At 45.7% G+C, this 18448-nt stretch overlaps 1 protein-coding gene and 1 non-coding gene across 8 annotated transcripts in view; both read left to right on the plus strand.

Moving 5' to 3' along the window:
• Positions 1-18448, plus strand: part of LOC135539370 (ubiquitin carboxyl-terminal hydrolase 34-like) — a 58735-nt gene that overhangs the window by 36843 nt on the left and 3444 nt on the right. For 5 of the 7 annotated variants that reach the window (XM_064965204.1, XM_064965207.1, XM_064965206.1 and 2 more), the window contains exons 39-73: positions 158-462; positions 924-1087; positions 1454-1519; positions 1692-1895; positions 2089-2166; positions 2454-2548; positions 2803-2975; positions 3361-3511; positions 3676-3754; positions 3845-3898; positions 3989-4084; positions 4186-4250; positions 4552-4627; positions 4765-4812; positions 4984-5049; positions 5155-5235; positions 5312-5397; positions 5983-6151; positions 6437-6511; positions 6591-6742; positions 7120-7273; positions 7816-7872; positions 8089-8193; positions 9298-9445; positions 10962-11092; positions 12984-13157; positions 13516-13689; positions 14186-14341; positions 14683-14840; positions 14953-15031; positions 15687-15813; positions 16415-16522; positions 17145-17249; positions 17645-17769; positions 18259-18382. In XM_064965204.1, the coding sequence (XP_064821276.1) occupies positions 158-462; positions 924-1087; positions 1454-1519; positions 1692-1895; positions 2089-2166; positions 2454-2548; positions 2803-2975; positions 3361-3511; positions 3676-3754; positions 3845-3898; positions 3989-4084; positions 4186-4250; positions 4552-4627; positions 4765-4812; positions 4984-5049; positions 5155-5235; positions 5312-5397; positions 5983-6151; positions 6437-6511; positions 6591-6742; positions 7120-7273; positions 7816-7872; positions 8089-8193; positions 9298-9445; positions 10962-11092; positions 12984-13157; positions 13516-13689; positions 14186-14341; positions 14683-14840; positions 14953-15031; positions 15687-15813; positions 16415-16522; positions 17145-17249; positions 17645-17769; positions 18259-18382 (4208 nt within the window). The remainder of the gene's footprint in view (positions 1-157; positions 463-923; positions 1088-1453; positions 1520-1691; positions 1896-2088; positions 2167-2453; positions 2549-2802; positions 2976-3360; positions 3512-3675; positions 3755-3844; positions 3899-3988; positions 4085-4185; positions 4251-4551; positions 4628-4764; positions 4813-4983; positions 5050-5154; positions 5236-5311; positions 5398-5982; positions 6152-6436; positions 6512-6590; positions 6743-7119; positions 7274-7815; positions 7873-8088; positions 8194-9297; positions 9446-10961; positions 11093-12983; positions 13158-13515; positions 13690-14185; positions 14342-14682; positions 14841-14952; positions 15032-15686; positions 15814-16414; positions 16523-17144; positions 17250-17644; positions 17770-18258; positions 18383-18448) is intronic. The other 2 variants (XM_064965205.1, XM_064965209.1) reach the window with 1 other exon arrangement.
• On the plus strand, positions 5570-5703 carry LOC135540552 (small nucleolar RNA SNORA17). Its single transcript, XR_010455841.1, has one exon. It is a non-coding gene; the product is annotated as a small nucleolar RNA SNORA17 (small nucleolar RNA).

The raw sequence follows: 18448 nt of genomic DNA on the forward strand, positions 1-18448 counted from the left end.
CCAGGTCTCTCTTGAATTAGATATTTTATGTGTGATTGCTTGCGTTGTCCACATTCTTGCTGGAGCATGAAGGGCAGCTCAGTTCAAATACACAAGACCGTTTTTAAACCAGTTTGACAATGGAGTTTGCTTGATCAAACTGTCTCTCTTTCCCCAGCCGTGAGATCCTGGACCAGCAGGACGGTGCGATCGAGGACGACGGTCTCACTGGCCTCCTGCGCCTCGCCACCAGCGTCCTCAAACACAAGCCCCCCTTCAAGTTCTCCCGCGAGGGCCAGGAGTTTCTGCGCGACGTCCACAACCTGCTCTTCCTCCTTCCCAGCCTGGCCGACCGCGCCCAGCCCAAGTGCAAGTCGCATGCGGCCCGCGCCGCCGCCTACGACCTCCTGGTGGAGACGGTGAAGGGCTCGGTGGAGAACTACAGGCTGCTTCACAACTGGGTCATGTCCCAGCACATGCAGAGTGAGAGGAACCTCTAGGAACCGTTAAATGCTACTAGGAATATTTGTCAGTGAGAGTAATGCATTGGTGGGAGGACCCAAGGGAATGCAATGGGTATTGAATCAGACATTGTGCTGGCTGACTGAACTGAATATAGTTTTTGTCCATAAACTGCGCCTAGCTGTTTTTTTTTTTGGTGGGGGGGGGGGGGGGGTACTATACGCTGGTTTTAAACAAACATCCAAATAGCATCCCGTTGAAGTCAGGCCTTCCTGTTGGTAATGTCTGCTCCATGGATTTCCATGACCGGATCAAATGAGCGGAGCAAGTTGATCTATTTAAGTTCAAGGTCCCATTGTAAATGATATGATTAGGATCCAATGTACATAACATGATCTTATATCCAGCATATTATATTAGGTTCCTGAAAGATATGAAGATTTGTGTTTAGTTAATTCCATTGACATTTTTACTCCGCCCAGCCTCTCATGCCCCATACAAGTGGGACTACTGGCCCCACGATGACGTGCGTGCCGAGTGTCGCTTCGTGGGCCTCACTAACCTGGGGGCCACCTGCTACCTGGCCTCCACTATCCAACAGCTCTACATGATCCCTGAGGCACGCCAGGCCGTCTTCACTGCTAAGGTCAGTCCAATACTGTGCACCTCTTTCTCCCTCTTTGTCCTATCGTACATCTTGCTCTCCCTCATGCTTTTCTTATACACCTCTCTTTCATTCTCTTTCTGTCTCTCTCTGTCTCTGTGATTGTAATGGATGATATTACAATGGTTCCTTTTTCACAGTGCTGTAGGTTGTATGGGGCAATTTCACCTCATCCACACGTGTGTGTGTGTGTATATAACACATCTGGATGATACGTGGCAGCCATTTTGCGCTAGAATGCTCATCCCACATATGCTATTTCACTCCCTCTGCCACCTGAAGAATGCTTTGATGTTGAGGTTGTGAATGTTGTTTATTAATGAGAGTTGTGTTGTTTGTTTTTTTCAGTACGCAGAGGAGATTAAGCACAAGACCACCTTACTGGAGCTCCAGAAGATGTTCACCTATCTCATGGTACGCAGCCGGTCTCTCTCCTTCAGCCCTCTGTCACCCCTCTCGATCTCCTCAGTCCGATGACAATAACAAACAGACATTGTCCCCGTAGAGACACTGCTACTTCAGTTTTGCTCCACTCCGCCTTTCTTCCGTTGCCTAATTCTTCTCCCCTCTCCATCCCTGGTTCCAGGAGAGCGAGAGGAAGGCGTACAACCCCCGTCCGTTCTGTAAGACCTACACCATGGACAAGCAGCCCCTGAACACGGGCGAGCAGAAGGACATGACCGAGTTCTTCACCGACCTCATCACCAAGATAGAGGAGATGTCCCAGGACCTGAAAAACACAGTGAAGACTCTCTTTGGCGGCGTCATCACCAACAATGTGGTCTCGCTGGTAAGAGTCACATTTCCATAGTGCAAAAGAATTGTGTAAAGTGCAAAACTCATTATAAACCGCATTAAATCACACTGAGATTTACTGTCTTTTTTGTGCTTTGCATAATTCCTTTGCTCTACAAAAAAATTCACATCAAAATGTTGCCGTGTGTGAAGCAATTCTCATTCAACTAATTTTCTCCATCCAACAGGACTGTGACCACGTGAGTCAGACAGCCGAGGAGTTCTACACAGTCCGGTGCCAGGTGGCCGACATGAAGAACATCTACGTAAGCACAACATCGTTGACTTTGTTTAGAAGTGCAACCAAGTGGTATAGACTGGGGTTTTACCTTCCAATCACAAGTCTCAAATCCCATAGTACTGTAGTGTCACACTGCTGCCTTTTGATTCAGCTTGGAATTCTTACTCTGGCAAATGGAAACTTTTCCTCTTGTCATCCTATGTTGTGCTCTGTTAGTCTGGTGTATTTTCTACGCTCCTAGTTCTTGTGGGCATACAGTACTGCATGTTGGCATGTTGCTAGAGACGTTGGTGTGTCTTCGTGTATCCTCAGGAATCTCTGGACGAGGTGACCATCAAGGACACACTGGAGGGGGACAACATGTACACCTGCTCCCAGTGTGGCAAGAAAGTACGCGCTGAGAAGAGGTGAGTGGAGGAACCTGCTGGTCCAAATGCCTTGTACTTTCTCTCCTGAAAATAAGCAAAACATAATAAATTGGAGGTGGTAGTTGTATACTAGACATTTTTGGAACGGTTAGCTGGTTTTCCACCAGTTGATGTTGGTTACGATTTGAAGAAATAACTGACATCTCTAGTGAATTTTTTTTTTTTTTTTTTTTTGTCCAAGACCTGTGCTTATATTAATCTCCCTTCCCTTTCTCCATCCTGCTCCGTTCCAGGGCCTGCTTCAAGAAGCTTCCTCGCATTCTGAGCTTCAACACCATGCGCTACACCTTCAACATGGTCACCATGATGAAGGAGAAGGTCAACACGCACTTCTCCTTCCCCCTGCGCCTCGACATGACCCCCTACACTGAGGACTTCCTCATGGCCAAGGGCGACAGGAAAGAGGGTACGCGTCACTTCCTGTTCCCGACAGACCCCCAACCACCTGATTTGGTTCTCCATAGGCCCTGTGCTAAATTCACTTGTCACTATACTGTCTATTCGGTGTATTTGAAATTGGGTTGAATAGCAATATGAGGAGAATTGTCTTTTAATAGTCTGTAGAAAAAGGACAAATGTGCAGGTGCTGGATAGAAAAAAATAATATTTGAACACAAAGTCGTGTCTGTAATGCTCCCCAGTGATTTATCGCCGTTTTGATCCTCTTGATATCTTCGTCAGGTCCACCTAGCGTATCAGAGGACAAGCTAGGTGGAGCAACCAGCATACCTTCAACCAATAATTGGAGGAATGGGTTGCTCATTGACGTGGTCCATTATACCCTACTACAGGTTTCCGGGAGGAGGGTGGGGCTAAGGTGGCGGAGAGCTACGAGTATGACCTAATCGGCGTCACGGTGCACACAGGCACGGCGGACGGCGGCCATTACTACAGTTTCATCCGAGACATCGTCAACCCGCACGCCTACAAGAATAACAAATGGTGAGGAATATCTCTGGCTCTAGTATTGAAATCAGATCCGTGGGGAATAACAAAAAAAAAAGAGGTCTCATGTTATGGCCTTACGATACACTGTCCTGCATCTGAGTGCTCTTGAATTTTAGGGAATATAACCAACTGTCATTAACTTAGTTTGCTTTTCTCAGGTACCTTTTCAACGATGCCGAGGTGAAGCCGTTTGATTCAGCCCAGCTAGCCTCCGAGTGCTTCGGTGGAGAGATGACGGTAAATCCTCAAATAAAGCTCCAGTGTTTTCCTTTTCATTTATACGACTCAATTTTGAAATGTTTCGTCTCACCAACATATGTCTTTTAGACAAAAACATACGACTCGGTCACCGACAAGTTCATGGACTTCTCCTTTGAGAAGGTCAGTTTCCTTGTAAATCATTTTCTAAATTTAGTTGAATAAAATGATGGGTTTTAAAGTTGACAGTTTGTTCTGTGTCTCTCCCTCCAGACCCACAGTGCCTACATGCTTTTCTACAAGAGAGTGGAGCTCGAGGAGGAAAATGGCAAAGACTTCAACTTCGACGTTTCTCCAGATCTACTCGAGGTACCCGGCTGGTTACAATCTCATTGCACTGTCCTTTGTCGCATTTTTTATTCTCTCAAAACTTTGAAATACTTATTCTGTGTTTTATTTTCTCTACTCAGTGGATTTGGCAAGACAACATGCAGTTTCTCCAGGACAAGAACATTTTCGAGCACACATACTTTGGGTAAGTGACACATTTTTATACTAGCCATCATGACTACCTTTTCTGAAGCTTGAATGCAGATGTGATATTATTGAGAACTTATGTTAAGAGTACTTTGGTTGTGTGCCCGTGACTTGACCCTGAAATGTATAAATCGATTTGACCTATTAAGTACTGTCTCAATTAAAGCTCCTATCCATTTATATATGAATAGGGTCTTGATCTGTTAACCTGGTGTAAGTTATGTAGGGTGAAGTGTTGCCTTGGTGGATAAACTGGTCTGAGATCAGTGTTGTGACTCGGTCTGTACTCTTACCTACAGGTTCATGTGGCAGCTTTGCAGCAGCATCCCTAGCACTTTACCAGACCCCAAAGCTATCTCCCTCATGACTGCCAAGGTACGACCGCACTTAAAGCCTTATTCTCGACCATAGAACTTAATTTCAAAATCCTTAAACTTGACACAGATTTATTTATGGCTTTACCTTTACACTTTGAATATCCTTTCCACTCTCACACTTCTCCTCGGTTACAGCTTAGCACGTCATTTGTCCTGGAGACGTTCATTCACTCTAAAGAAAAGGTGAGTTGTCCCTCCTTACTGTCAGTGGGTGGCTCCCTCTAGTGGCCAGCCTCAATTGCAGTCAGGTTATTTTTCAGCAATTTTAGATTTTTTTTGCCCTCTGTTTTACCGTGTGGAAGATGGTCTGTAACTTCGAGCCAAGGTTTGTCTAAATTTTGTCTGTGTTTTCAGCCCACCATGTTGCAGTGGATCGAGCTCCTGACCAAACAATTCAACAACAGCCAGGCGGCCTGCGAGGTAAATCGACTGTTTGTTGAAGCACAAATCGGGGACCACATATTGAACTGAATGGTTTTCAGTCATCAGGGTAATTGCTAACTTTGTGTGGTTGTGGTCTTTCAGTGGTTTTTGGACCGCATGGCTGATGACAACTGGTGGCCCATGCAGATCCTCATCAAGTGCCCCAATCAGATTGTTCGACAGGTGAGAGCCCCAATCAGATTGTTTGGCACTCACTCACTCACTCACTCACACTGTCTGCCCTGTTTTCCCCCATCAGATGTTTCAGAGGCTGTGTATCCATGTCATCCAGAGGCTGCGGCCAGTCCACGCCCACCTCTACCTACAACCTGGCATGGAGGACGGGTAGGAATGGTTGCTTATGTAGAAATCAATCAACCAGCCAATCAATCACTCACAACTCAGAAACGTGTTCATTTGTAAGCTTTATAGCGTAAACAATTGATGGCTTACGCGTACATTTTAATTTTAGAATTTTTCCCACATTAAACTAGCTTCTGATACGTCTATATGTTTTGCTGCCACTAGAGGCGATGCAGCGTGACATCACCGTGTTGTGTCTGTCTGTCATTAGCTGGCTGAGAGAAAGGCGCCACGTGTCACCAAGTTGTCCTAGCACTGTGGGCACTTGGAGTTTTGTGGCACAACATGAAGGGAAATGGTCACTAACCAAGATTGATTAACCAAGATTATCAATTAATTAATTTTCTGGGCAAACTCAGGGAAAACTCCCAAGTTTAATTCCACTGTATCACCTGGGTCATGTTCATTAAGGTACTCAAGAGAGTGTTTCAAAATGCTTTGCCACACAAAACGAAAATGGGAGTTCAAGGTAGTCCCTTTCTGTTTCAGTCCATTTTCATTTGTTTGGTACTGAATGAACATGACCTGAGAAGTTGTCTGATGTGACTTCCTGTGTGTGGCCTCCAGGTCTGACGACATGGACGGGCCGGTGGAGGACATCGGCAGCCGCTCGTGCGTGACGCGCTTCGTCAAGACTCTGCTGTCCATCATGGAGCATGGCGTCAAGCCCCACAGCAAACACCTGACCGAGTACTTCGCCTTCCTCTACGAGTTCGCCAAGATGGGAGAGGAGGAGGTGGGTCGTGGATAACAATAGTCAATTTATAGGAATATGCTCTTGACACTAAAAAAAATAAATCACAAATTAGTTCCAAATTGCACCCTATTACCGACAGAGTGTACTGCTTTTGACCAGAGCCTGCTCTCTGAGTGCATACATTTTCAGTATGTTTTCTGTGTTTCCTGCAGGGCTTGAACCCCATGACCTTGGTATTACCTCACCAAGATGCATGGCTAAAAGTGTTTTTAGGGGACAAGGTTTTTGCCAACGGTCTGTTTTTCTCTTTTGTCATTCCTCCAGAGTCAGTTCCTTCTGTCCCTACAAGCCATTTCTATCATGGTGCACTTCTACATGGGCACCAAGGGGCCTGAGAACGTAAGTATACGCTAGTTTGTGTGTTTGTGTGTGTGTGTGTGTTACTGTGATGGTGTGTGTAATGACCCGGTCACCCCAGCCCCAGGTGGAGGTGCTGTCTGAGGAGGAGGGAGAAGAGGAGGACGAGGAGGAGGACATCTTGTCCCTGGCGGAAGAGAAGTACCGCCCGGCCGCCTTGGAGAAGATGATAGCGCTCATCGCCCTGCTGGTGGAACAGTCCCGCTCTGAGAGGTAGGGCACTGCCGGGCAGAGATGGCCACGGCACCACTTGGGACACAGGAAAGCCATATATATGGCACCGGGATTTGACCTGCTACTAGCAAAGTGAGATTAGTCAATGTTACTGGACAAGTTGTGTATCACCCAGAACTAGAAAATTGTTGTGACTAGACAATTTGGTATTGTACATTTGCTGGGTCACAGGAAATGTTCATAGTTTTGGCGCAGGACAACATAGTGCTTGCAATACAGGCCAAAAGTTAGCTATAAGTACTACCACATACAGCACCCAATTTATTCGCTGTTGTCACTATCAAATCCTCCCACTTCTTCACATGTTTAATTTCACCTTCATTCTAATCTCCTTTTCTCCCTCCGTCTTTCTCCAGACACCTGACTCTGTCCCAGAGTGACATGGCAGCCCTGACCGGGGGGAAAGGCTTCCCCTTCCTCTTCCAGCACATCCGAGACGGCATCAACATCAGGCAGACCTGCAACCTCATCTTCAGCCTTTGTCGCTACAACAACCGCCTGGCCGAGCACGTACGTTTAACACGCACCCACAAACAAACACGTCACCGTTGTTAATGGCAGACCCTGACCGTGACCCCACTCTCCGAGGGTGTCTCGGGGAGAGTTGGAATTTGCAAAAAGCACATTTCCAATTTGTATTAATACACACTTTTGCTCCTTTGCACCCCATTATTTCTATCTCTGCTTTGCACATTCTTCCACTGCAAATCAACCATTCCAGTGTTTTACTTGCTATATTGTATTTACTTCGCCACCATGGCCTTTTCTTTTTGCTTTTACCTCCCTTATCTCACCTCATTTGCTCACATTGTATATAGACTTATTTTTCTACATTACATTACATTTACATTTAAGTCATTTGGCAGACTTCTACTGTATTATTGAATGTGTTTGTTTTACTCCATGTGTAACTCTGTATGTGTCGAACTGCTTTGCTTTATCTTGGTCGCAATTGTAAATGAGAACTTGTTCTAAACTTGTTCTCAACTTGCCTACCTGGTTAAATAAAGGTGAAATAAATTGAATAAAATTTCTCCTGTGTTCTATTCCAGATTGTATCCATGCTCTTCACCTCTATCGCTAAACTGACGCCTGAGGTAAGCACTGATGTGAGAACCTATACTTTTAATACATAATGCTCTCAATCTATTATCCAACTCAATTATTAGTTTGTACAAATCTCAATTTATCCCTTAAATGTTCTCTACTTTCTCTCCTCTCTCTCCGTCCCCTTTTCTCTCTCTCTATCTATCTATCTATCTATCTATCTATCTATCTATCTATCTATCTATCTATCTATCTATCTATCTATCTATCTATCTCAGGCGGCAAACCCTTTCTTCAAGCTGCTCACCATGCTGATGGAGCTGTCAGGTGGTCCTCCGGGCATGCCTTCCTTCGCCTCATACATATTACAGAGGATCTGGGAGGTACGGTCACACACACTCAACATAAAATCCAATGATATTGGTCACATGCTTCATAAACAGCAGGTGTAGACGAAGGGATCCTTACGGGCCCTTCCCAACGGTTTAGACATCATTACTTATTTCTTCTATTATTATAATTGTATATCTTGGTGCAGGGGTACAAGGTCATTGAGGTAGATATGTACATATAGGTAGGGGTCGAGTGACTCAGCAACAGGATAATGACAAACAGTAGCAGCAGCGTATGTGTTGAGTTGAGAGCTGGTGCAAAAAGGGTCAATGCAGATAGTCTAGCAGTTTCCGTACCAAGCGGTGACTCAGCCAGTCAAGATTCTCTCAATGGTGCAGCTGTAGAACTTCGTTGAGAATCTGAGGGCCCATGCCAAATCGTTTCAGCCTCCTGAGGGGCAAGAGGCGTTGTGCCGCCTTCACGACTGCTGGTGTGTGTGGACCATGTTAATTCCTTAGTGAGAAACTTGAAGCTCTCGACCCACGCCACTACAGCCCGTCGATGTGTATGGTAGCGTGCTCGGCTCTCCATTTCCTGGAGTCACTGATCAGCTCCTTTTGTCTTGCTGATGTTGAGGGAGGAGGTTGTTGTCCTGGCACCACACTGCCAGGTCACTAATCCCTCCTATAGGCTGTCTTGTCGTCGGTGATCAGGCCTACCACCGTTGTGTCGTCGGTGATCAGGCCTACCACCGTCGTGTCGTCAGCGAACTTAATGATGGTGTTGGAGTTAGGCGTTGCCACTCAGTCGTGGGTGAACAGGGATTATAGGAGGGGACTAAGCACGTGCCCCTGAGGGGCCCCAGTGTTGATGGTCAGCGGGGCTGATGTCTTGTTGCCTACCCTCACCACCTGGGAGCGGCCCGACAGGTAGTCCAGGATCCAGTTGCAAAGGGAGGTGTTCAGTCCCAGGGTCCTTAGCTTAGTGATGGTCTTTGAGGGCACATAGGTTCATCTGATTCATTGTTCTTTATCAAGTTACTTCAGTTAAACATACATTTATCCATCTATTTGTCCTTAATCCACATTATCAAGTTATTTCAGTTGATCTTGATGCCGTTGCCAAAAATATTTGTTGTGTGTGTTCTCTCCCAGGTGATAGAGTACAACCCTAGCCAGTGTCTGGACTGGTTGGCGGTGCAAACCCCCAGGAACAAGCTGGCTCACAGCTGGGTGCTGCAGAACATGGAAAACTGGGTGGAGCGCTTCCTACTGGCCCACAACTACCCCCGTGTCCGCACCTGTAAGAACCCTTGTGATGTCTTTCTCTGTCTGGAAGTTCTTACTGACTACACTGCAAAAGTATATGGACACCTGCTTGTCGTACTTGTCATTCCAAAATCATGGCCATTAATATGGAGTTGGTCTCCCCTTTGCTGCAAAAACAGCCTCCACTCTTCTGGGAAGGCTTTCCACTAGATGTTGGAACATTGCTGCGGAGACTTGCTTCCATTCAGCCACGAGTGTTAGTGATCTCGTCCATCGATGTTGGGGGATTAGGCCTGGCTCGCAGCGTTCCAATTCATCCCAAAAGTGTTCTATGGGGTTGAGGTCTGGGCTCTGTGCAGGCCAGTGAAGTTCTTCCACACCGATCTTGACAAAACATTTCTGTATGGACCTCGCTTTGTGCGTGGGGGCATTGTCATGCTGAAACAGGAAAGGGTCTTCCCAAACTGTTGCCACTGAAACTAAGGGGCCTAGCCCAGACCATTGTTCATCCTCCACCAAACTTTACAGTTGGCACTATGCATTGGGACAGGTAGCGTGCCACAAACCAGGTATTGTGTGTAGCAGTGATACCCAAGTACATCTTAAATTTATTCAAACTTAAAATCAAATGTAAATGTCCATCAACAAACTTCTTACTGCTTATCAGACACATTTCCACTTGCTGAACACGAACCCCTGAGATGAAACATGCAGCCTCTTAAGACAATTGTTACATAGTTGCAGTCTAAATTGAGCCGTGGTCTCTCAACCTTTTCATTCAACAGAATAAAACAAGAGTATAGTACAAAAATAGTGGTATCAGAATAATAATGTTGACGTCAACAATGACAAATTTCATTTGAGTAGGAGTTGCCCTCCAAAAATAAACAAGTAAATAAATACAAGTAGATGGAGCTGCAACGACGTCTTTGAAAGAAGTCCATAAAGCAAACATATTAAATAAAGATTTCACTTCAACACAATGCCACTCCATCCTGTTCAGCATTTCCATGGTTAAGCTATGTGGTGCTTAGAACCCTGGCCTTGCACAATCTTGCCTGCATCTATCTGATCTTACAGTTGACCGGGGCAGCTCTTATCAGGGAAGAGATTTGACCAACTGACTTGTTGGCCCGTCCAACGTTTTAAAGTCACTGAGCTGCTCAGTAAGGCCATTCTACTGCCAATGCTTTATCTATGGAGATGACATGGTTGTGTGCTTGATTTTTATACAGCTGTCAGCAGCGTGTCCACATACTGTTGTAGATATTGTGTAGGTTGCAAAAGCTCCCCATAAAACAGTGACCTAAAACAGGTTTACAAAAGTGCCCTTTCATCTTGTGTGGTGTTTGTTAGTCCCTCTCTCGCTTCCATCCCCACCTCTCACAGAGAACCAACCGAGAGCTAGGTACCACTGCACTCATCCCCATCATTCTCTTCTCACTCTAGCAAAAGGACGATTGTGTGTAAAGTTGGCCTAGAAATAGAAAAAGGATAGACATTGAGGCAAAACGCTGCTCTAACTCTGAGTTCTCCCTCTGTTCCTCTAGCGGCAGCCTACCTCCTGGTCTCCCTGATTCCCAGCAACTCGTTCCGCCAGATGTTCCGCTCCACGCGTTCCCTCCACATCCCCACGCGGGACCTGCCCCTGTCCCCCGACACCACCGTGGTGCTCCACCAGGTACGGTTACACACTGCAGTCCTGTCTCCCTGTGTTTTAATAGTGTTTAGGTTCTACTCAAGGTACAGACGGACACGAGGATTACCTCAGACCAGATTTATTCAACCAACTGGATGCTTCAGCTAAATAGTGTAACATGCAAATAGAGTAGAATGAGTACGTGGTCTTTTCTGTAGTCTACAGGCTGCAGATAAAATTTGACCATTTATTAAAGAAGGACACTTTTTACATCATGCAGTTTTCTCAGACCAAACTAAATTGCGCCCAATCAAATAAAAAATAGTCTTGTCACGTTAACAAACAATATTTCCTAAACAGGACAGGTCAAAGTGAAATGGACAGTATAGAATCTACAATCACAACTGTTGTCTAGGAGTTTCACCCCATTGATCAGTGTATCTGTACATTTGACAAGTTGATCATAGGGGAAAAATTAAAATATTTCTGCATTTCCTGTTGTGCAAACACATTGCAAATAGGCTCACGATAACTCCTGATAAAGTTGGTTGGCTGATATTCAGAGCTTAAATAGCCAAATTGATTAGTCACAGGAATCGGGACTAATAAAGCCAATGCAACGGCCTGTTTAACAAATGGTGGGCCTACCACGTGTATGGGTATTCATAATGGTAGGCTGCACCCCAATAAGCCAACAGCATTACCACCCTGCATCCCACTGCTGGCTTGCTTCTGAAGCTAAGCAGGGTTGGTCCCTGGATGGGAGACCAGATGCTGCTGGAAGTGGTGTTGGAGGGCCAGTAGGAGGCACTCTTTCCTCAGGTCTAAAAAACATAGCAGTGACACCGCCTTGTGTCGGGTGCCGTCTTTTGGATGGGACATTAAACGTGTGGTCTGACTCTGTGGTCACTAAAGAGTAGGGGTGTTAACCCCAGTGTTCTGGCTAAATTCCCAATCTGGCCCTCAAACCATCACGGCCACCTAATCATCCGCAGCGTACATTTCTCATTCATCCCCTGTAACTATTCCCCAGGTGGTTGCTGTAAATGAGAATGTTCTCGGTCAATAAAAGCGTGAGCCGACGTCTTTTGAACAGTTTTTGTCTCTCCTCGGGCGGCAGAAAGGCAAGGACCGTCCCTGCATGCAAGTTACATATATATTTATACCCCGACTGGGCGGATCTCCCCTTCTTGTACGTCTAAGATAAACAATTAGTCTCTGTTGCTGGGCAGAAACTAGGTCTGTGCCTCTTTGTTGGTGTCCAGAACCCTTTGTGCCTGTGTGAGAGAGAGAGCTGTCGTTAGTGTCGTTGGGGCCCCTCTGGCCCCCCCACAGATGTTTCCTCCCTCTTCAACTCTTATCCTCACATTGCTGTTGAGTTCCACCTCTCCTTGCCCTTGTTCTTCAGAAACTAACTTGGCATAACATCAACCCGACTGCTCTCTTACCTACTTCCTTAGAATGTTAATATACAGCACTAACAGTGTGTGACCTGAGACCGACACTTTTTGTACTTCCCCTTGCCGCTACAATAACACACAAGCTCCAACAACCTAACCCATAACAAGATTACCTCCACGAATGAGCTAATTACACAATTGAAATGGGATAAGGTCAAACCGGTGTCAATCGGCAATAAATAACCATTTCCTGGTATTTTCTGATCACCTGCTCAGACTTTGGATGATAGCTTCTATTTCGAAAGACTTCAAGTACAGATATTTTATTGATACTGGGATTGTAGAATTTAATTTACAACCCATAAAGGAGACTTACTGTATCTTTTTAAAGAAATTGTATTGTTCATGTACAGCGATTTAGATTGAAGTGTCTGTGTTTCATAGGAACTGTTTTTGAAGTGATATTTATTTTTGTATGAAAAATGAAAAATACAGCGTAATATCTCCTATCTTTCCCTTGGCTCCTGTACCAGGTGTACAACCTGCTTCTGGGCCTGCTGGGCCGGGCCAAGCTGTACGTGGATGCGGCGGTACATGGGACCACCAAGCTGGTGCAGTACTTCAGCTTCATGACCTACTGCCTCATCTCCAAGACGGAGAAGCTCATGTTCTCCGGTTACTTCATGGACCTGTGGAACCTCTTCCAGGTGAGGGGGGGGGGGGGGTGAAAGGGCTTTGTTTGCTTTGGGAAGAGTTGAGTGTGATAAATTAGACTAGTATTAGATTTGCATGTTATTCATAGAAGTCATTAGAAGTCTGTTTGTGCACTAGAATGAATACAGGTATTTGGTACATCTCAAGGCGTACACTTAAAATAAAAAAAATGAAGCATATTAACTACCTTTTTAAGGTTTGTTTGGTTCCTTTTTCTCTTCCTCTGTGGTGTGTTCACCTGTACACTAAGGTGTACACACCTTGTTGAAGAATAACGCTAGTGATAGTAATGAAATAGTTGAGCTGCAGTAAGAACAATTTTCTGATCTTTCTCCATGTGCCCCCCCCCAGCCCAAGCTGTCTGAACCAGCCATCGCCACGAACCACAACAAGCAGGCCCTGCTCTCTTTCTGGCACAACGTGTGTATGGAGTGTCCCGAGAACGTCCGGCTGGTCGTCCAGAACCCCGTGGTCACTAAGAACATCGCCTTCAACTACATCCTGGCCGACCACGACGACCAGGAGGTGGAAATAATAAATATATCTGCAGAGACACCCTAATTATTTTTAAATAAATCTAGCTGTGAGCAGAGGCAACGAGGTCCTAGCAATAGAAACAGTACCACTTGGTCAACCGTTGACACTAAAATGGGCAAAGGCAATACCCATCTGAAGCATGTTTACCAAGTTGCATGATTCTACCTCCAATAGGTGATGAGTTGCGTCGTGCTTGTTTGCCACAACCGCTACCACGCTACTGCCACAGACTACTGTCCATTCCAACTTAATGTCTACCAAACTCCCTGCCCCTACGTCCAACAGTTCAGTAGTTTTAACCTTCGGTGCAAAGAAGCGCCTTCGACTAGCGAAGAGCGCCAGTCTCTGAAACGCAACTCTTTCTTAGCTGTTTATCCAGGAACAAGTTGTAAATGTAAAAATGTTACCAGCAGGAACACAACAGTCAAGGAAAGAAGGTAGGCCAGTCGCTAGAGGCGAGTCTAAAAGCTTGCTTTCCCAACAGGTGGTGCTGTTCAACCGGGGAATGCTGCCGGCGTACTACGGCATCCTGAGGATGTGCTGCGAGCAGTCGCCCGCCTTCACCCGCCAGCTGGCCTCGCACCAGAACATCCAGTGGGCCTTTAAGAACCTGACGCCGCACGCCAGCCAGTACCCAGGGGTGGGTGGTCCGGCTGACTTGACTCTCTGTCCCTTTTGTGTATAATGGGTAGATTCCCTGATTCTGACTGGGTGCTGGTGTGTGTTGTCTGTTTTCTCTCTTACTGCCTCAGGTGACTATCTTACCCCTCTGTAATACTGCCTATGTCTATAACCCCCTCAGGCATGTGCCCTGTCCAGAAACATCCCCTAGGCACTTCATGAAGAGATCAGATGGGTAATAGTGAGGGCTAGGCCTCTGAAGAGGTTTCTAGAGGGGCTCTCTGACTCCTGTACGAGGTTGATTTGCGTTTGTTTCTGTTGAATCTCTGACCAGTGTCTGGTGTGTCTGTCCCTCTGCAGGCGGTGGAGGAGCTGTTCAACCTGATGCAGCTGTTTGTGGCCCAGCGGTCGGACATGAGGGAGGAGGAGCTGGAGGACGTCAAACAGTTTAAGAAGACCACCATCAGCTGCTACCTCCGTTGTCTGGATGGACGCTCCTGCTGGACCACACTCATCAGGTAACACACAGAGAGAGGAGATTGCGCGCACACAGAGAGGGGAGATCACGCGCGCAGGGGGGGATCGCGAAATCTAGTAGATGTCTATGATATAATGTATCCTTCCTCCCAGTGCCTTCCGTGTGTTATTGGAGAACGATGAGGACCGACTGCTGGTGGTTTTCAACAGAGGACTCATCCTCATGACAGAGGTACGACCAGACATTCTGCACACATTTACTAATTATGGTCATTGGGCTTATATTGAACCATTTTATACATTGCGTCATTTCACTGGCTTGTATATCGTAATTTTGAGTTAGTTTTAGGAGTGGGGTTGGGGGTAGACTCGTCACATTTCGAAAAGTCTCGTTCATCACTCGGCTAGCGGAAATCAAGATTTGGTTGGGGTTAACGGGTTCAAAATGTAAATAATATGAGCATTTAATGTAGTTTATGTCCGTTATAAGATATTATATATATATATTTTTAAACGTTTCTCAAAGTAAAGGGTGTCCGTAGAGGTTTATCATGACACCAGCTGTTGCATAAATCATGACCTGTCATTTGACATGCCCCTCCCTCCCTCCCTCCCTCCCTCCCTCCCTCCCTCCCTCCCTCCCTCCCTCCCTCCCTCCCTCCCTCCCTCCCTCCCTCCCTCCCTCCCTCCCTCCCTCCCTCCCTCCCTCCCTCTCCATCCTGCAGTCATTCAACACCCTGCAAATGTTTGTGATACAGTTTCTTCATTGTGAACTGTATCCAGTAAAATAATATTTTACTGTAAAGTGTAGGAACGTTAAGGGTCAGGTTTAATTTCAAACATAAACCGTTGCCTGTCATTTGACCTCTCTGTCTCTCTGTGTGCAGTCGTTCAACACCCTGCACATGATGTACCACGAGGCCACAGCGTGTCATGTGACGGGGGACCTGGTGGAGCTGCTGTCCATCTTCCTGTCGGTACTCAAGGCCACGCGGCCCTATCTGCAGCGCAAAGGTCAGCGAAAGCTGCCCTCCCTCCCCCTCCTCTCTGGATGTTGTAACTTGAATGGGTTACAGAGTTCATGTTGACTGTTCATTCATTGAGCTCTATCTAAAGATATTTTATTTTAGGTATTTTTATTTTACAGTTACGTATGTAAGAGTAAAATTGTATTAGAATTCATGTGATGGAGAGTGAGATAACTATGTATATATTTATGTTGTATAAATTAGTATTGGATTACACTATTGACTGCAAGTACCAGAATGCCCTGCGACAGGAAGTAAACAAAAACTTAAAGAGAACATGGCAGTTATTTGACAAGTATCCTGGCTTTTGCTAGTAACTTTCTTTTATTGTTTTGTAGGATCTAAAGTGGTGAAATGTGAACAAGTATTATTACTAAAAATAAGCTTTCATGTCTCCCATTGACATCAGTGCAGGACTAATGACTAATGACTAAGAGAACATTTGACTGAAGTGAACGTTAAGATTAACTCCCTTGTGAATAAGCCCTGTGTTCTTGCCTTTTTGTTAACTAGAGCTCAATGACTTGCCTTTTTATTTAAGGACCCTGATGTAAAGTCTCTGTGTAACCTATGTTGTTCTCCTGTAGATGTGAAGCAGGCTCTTATCCAGTGGCAGGAGAGGATTGACTTTGCCCACAAGCTGCTTACCCTCCTCAACTCCTACAGCCCCCCGGAGCTCCGCAACGCCTGCCTGGGTAAGAACACACACACACACACACACGTTTGGATAATATTTGACCACATTTCCCCTCTAAACTATTCCACAACTTATATACACTTATATAAAAAACACTTAAACACTTATCTCCCTCACTAGCTTTAAGCACCAACTGTCAGAGCAGCTCACAGATTACTGCACCTGTACATAGCCCACCTATATTTTAGCCCAAACAACTACCTCTTTCCCTACTGTATTTAATGTATTTATTTTGCTCCTTTTGCTCCTTATTTTTCCATTGCAAATCTACCATTCCAGTGTTTTACTTGCTATATTGTATTTACTTTGCCACCATGGCCTTTTTTTGCCTTTACCTCCCTTATCTCACCTCATTTGCTCACATCGTATATAGACTTGTTGATACTGTATTATTGACTGTATGTTTGTTTTGCTCCATGTGTAACTCTGTGTCGTTGTATGTGTCGAACTGCTTTGCTTTATCTTGGCCAGGTCGCAATTGTAAATGAGAACTTGTTCTCAACTTGCCTACCTGGTTAAATAAAGGTGACATAAAAAAATACAGTAGACCTTTGGAACACTTCCAATCACTCGACGTGATGTCACTAGTAGTTCCTGTGTATTTCTGTTCCCCTGCCCAGATGTTCTGAAGGAGCTGGTCCTGTTGAGTCCCCATGACTTCCTGCACACGCTGGTGCCCTTCCTGCAGCACAACCACTGCACCTACCACCACAGCAACATCCCGAGTGAGTCCCCCTCCAACTGCTACACTAACAACTTATGTACTGACGCAAGTTAATGAGGATCAACACAAGCAATCATGAAAATAATCATGATGATTTGATAATACGACACAGTTCACATATTATATGCGGCAGCATGCTATCCTAAGGGCCCTGGCTCTGTCTGTAACCTCTGGTTCTCCTAGTGCATGCCAGAGTACCAGGGAGTCTGACTGTCCTGGCCTCTCCGTGCCTGAGGCAGTCTCTCAACTGTCCTTCAGATATCGAGAGAAAATAAACCTGCCTTTTTTTTGGTGTGTCTAAATCTCACGTTGACATATGTTGCTGTAGATTTGCGTAAAACCAGCTAGGATTTGTCCCTCTGTGATTTGTCTGAATGTGACTGTCTCTTTGCACAGTGTCCTTTGGGCCTTACCTGCCCTGCAGAGAGAACATCAAGTTGATGGGAGGCAAGAACAACATCCGGCCTCCCAGACCTGAACTCAACATGTGCCTCCTGCCTTCCATGGTGGAGACCAGCAAGGTGTGTGTCTCTGAATAGTACCACTGCTTTGTCTCATGTCTCTTGGCCGGTTCGTCAGTTTCTTAAGCTTTGTGCCAAAGTCCATGTTATCTTAAGTATTGATGGTAGTTAACAGACCAGTGGTCTTAATGCCGAAGAGGATCTTTGTTTCTGGGGAGATTGTTCTCGATGGCTTACCTGGTGTCTTATCTTAAATTAAATCTGTCCTACCTGGTTAAAAGAATGGTTGGATAAGTGGAAACGGTGCCCGATAGTGCCACAACTGAAGTTTCCTCTGGGCAAAATTAAGTGGTTTATGTATGCATGTTTCTTCTCAGTTCAAGGTCTGTTCATTCTGTGTGTGTGTTTGCGCTAGTGTGGTCTTCTTGCTGTCGTTGAGAAGGATCATAAACTTCCATGTCTCTCTCTCTTTTTCTCTCTCTTCTCTCTCTCCTCTCTCTTCTCTCCTCTCCTCCCCTCTCTCGCTATCTCGCTCGCTCTCTCTCTCAGGGTAAAGATGAGGTGTATGACCGGATGCTCCAAGACTACTTTCTGTCCTACCACCAGTTCATCCACCTGCTGTGTCGAGTAGCCATCAACTGCGAGAAGTTCACGGAGACCCTTGTCAAACTGAGTAAGTGGGGGTTTGTGTGTGGATGCATTTCTAATGTTTATATATCTAATGACCTAAGAGGCTGTA

Source organism: Oncorhynchus masou, chromosome 5, assembly GCF_036934945.1.
Source record: "Oncorhynchus masou masou isolate Uvic2021 chromosome 5, UVic_Omas_1.1, whole genome shotgun sequence".
Taxonomy (NCBI): Eukaryota; Metazoa; Chordata; class Actinopteri; order Salmoniformes; family Salmonidae; genus Oncorhynchus; species Oncorhynchus masou.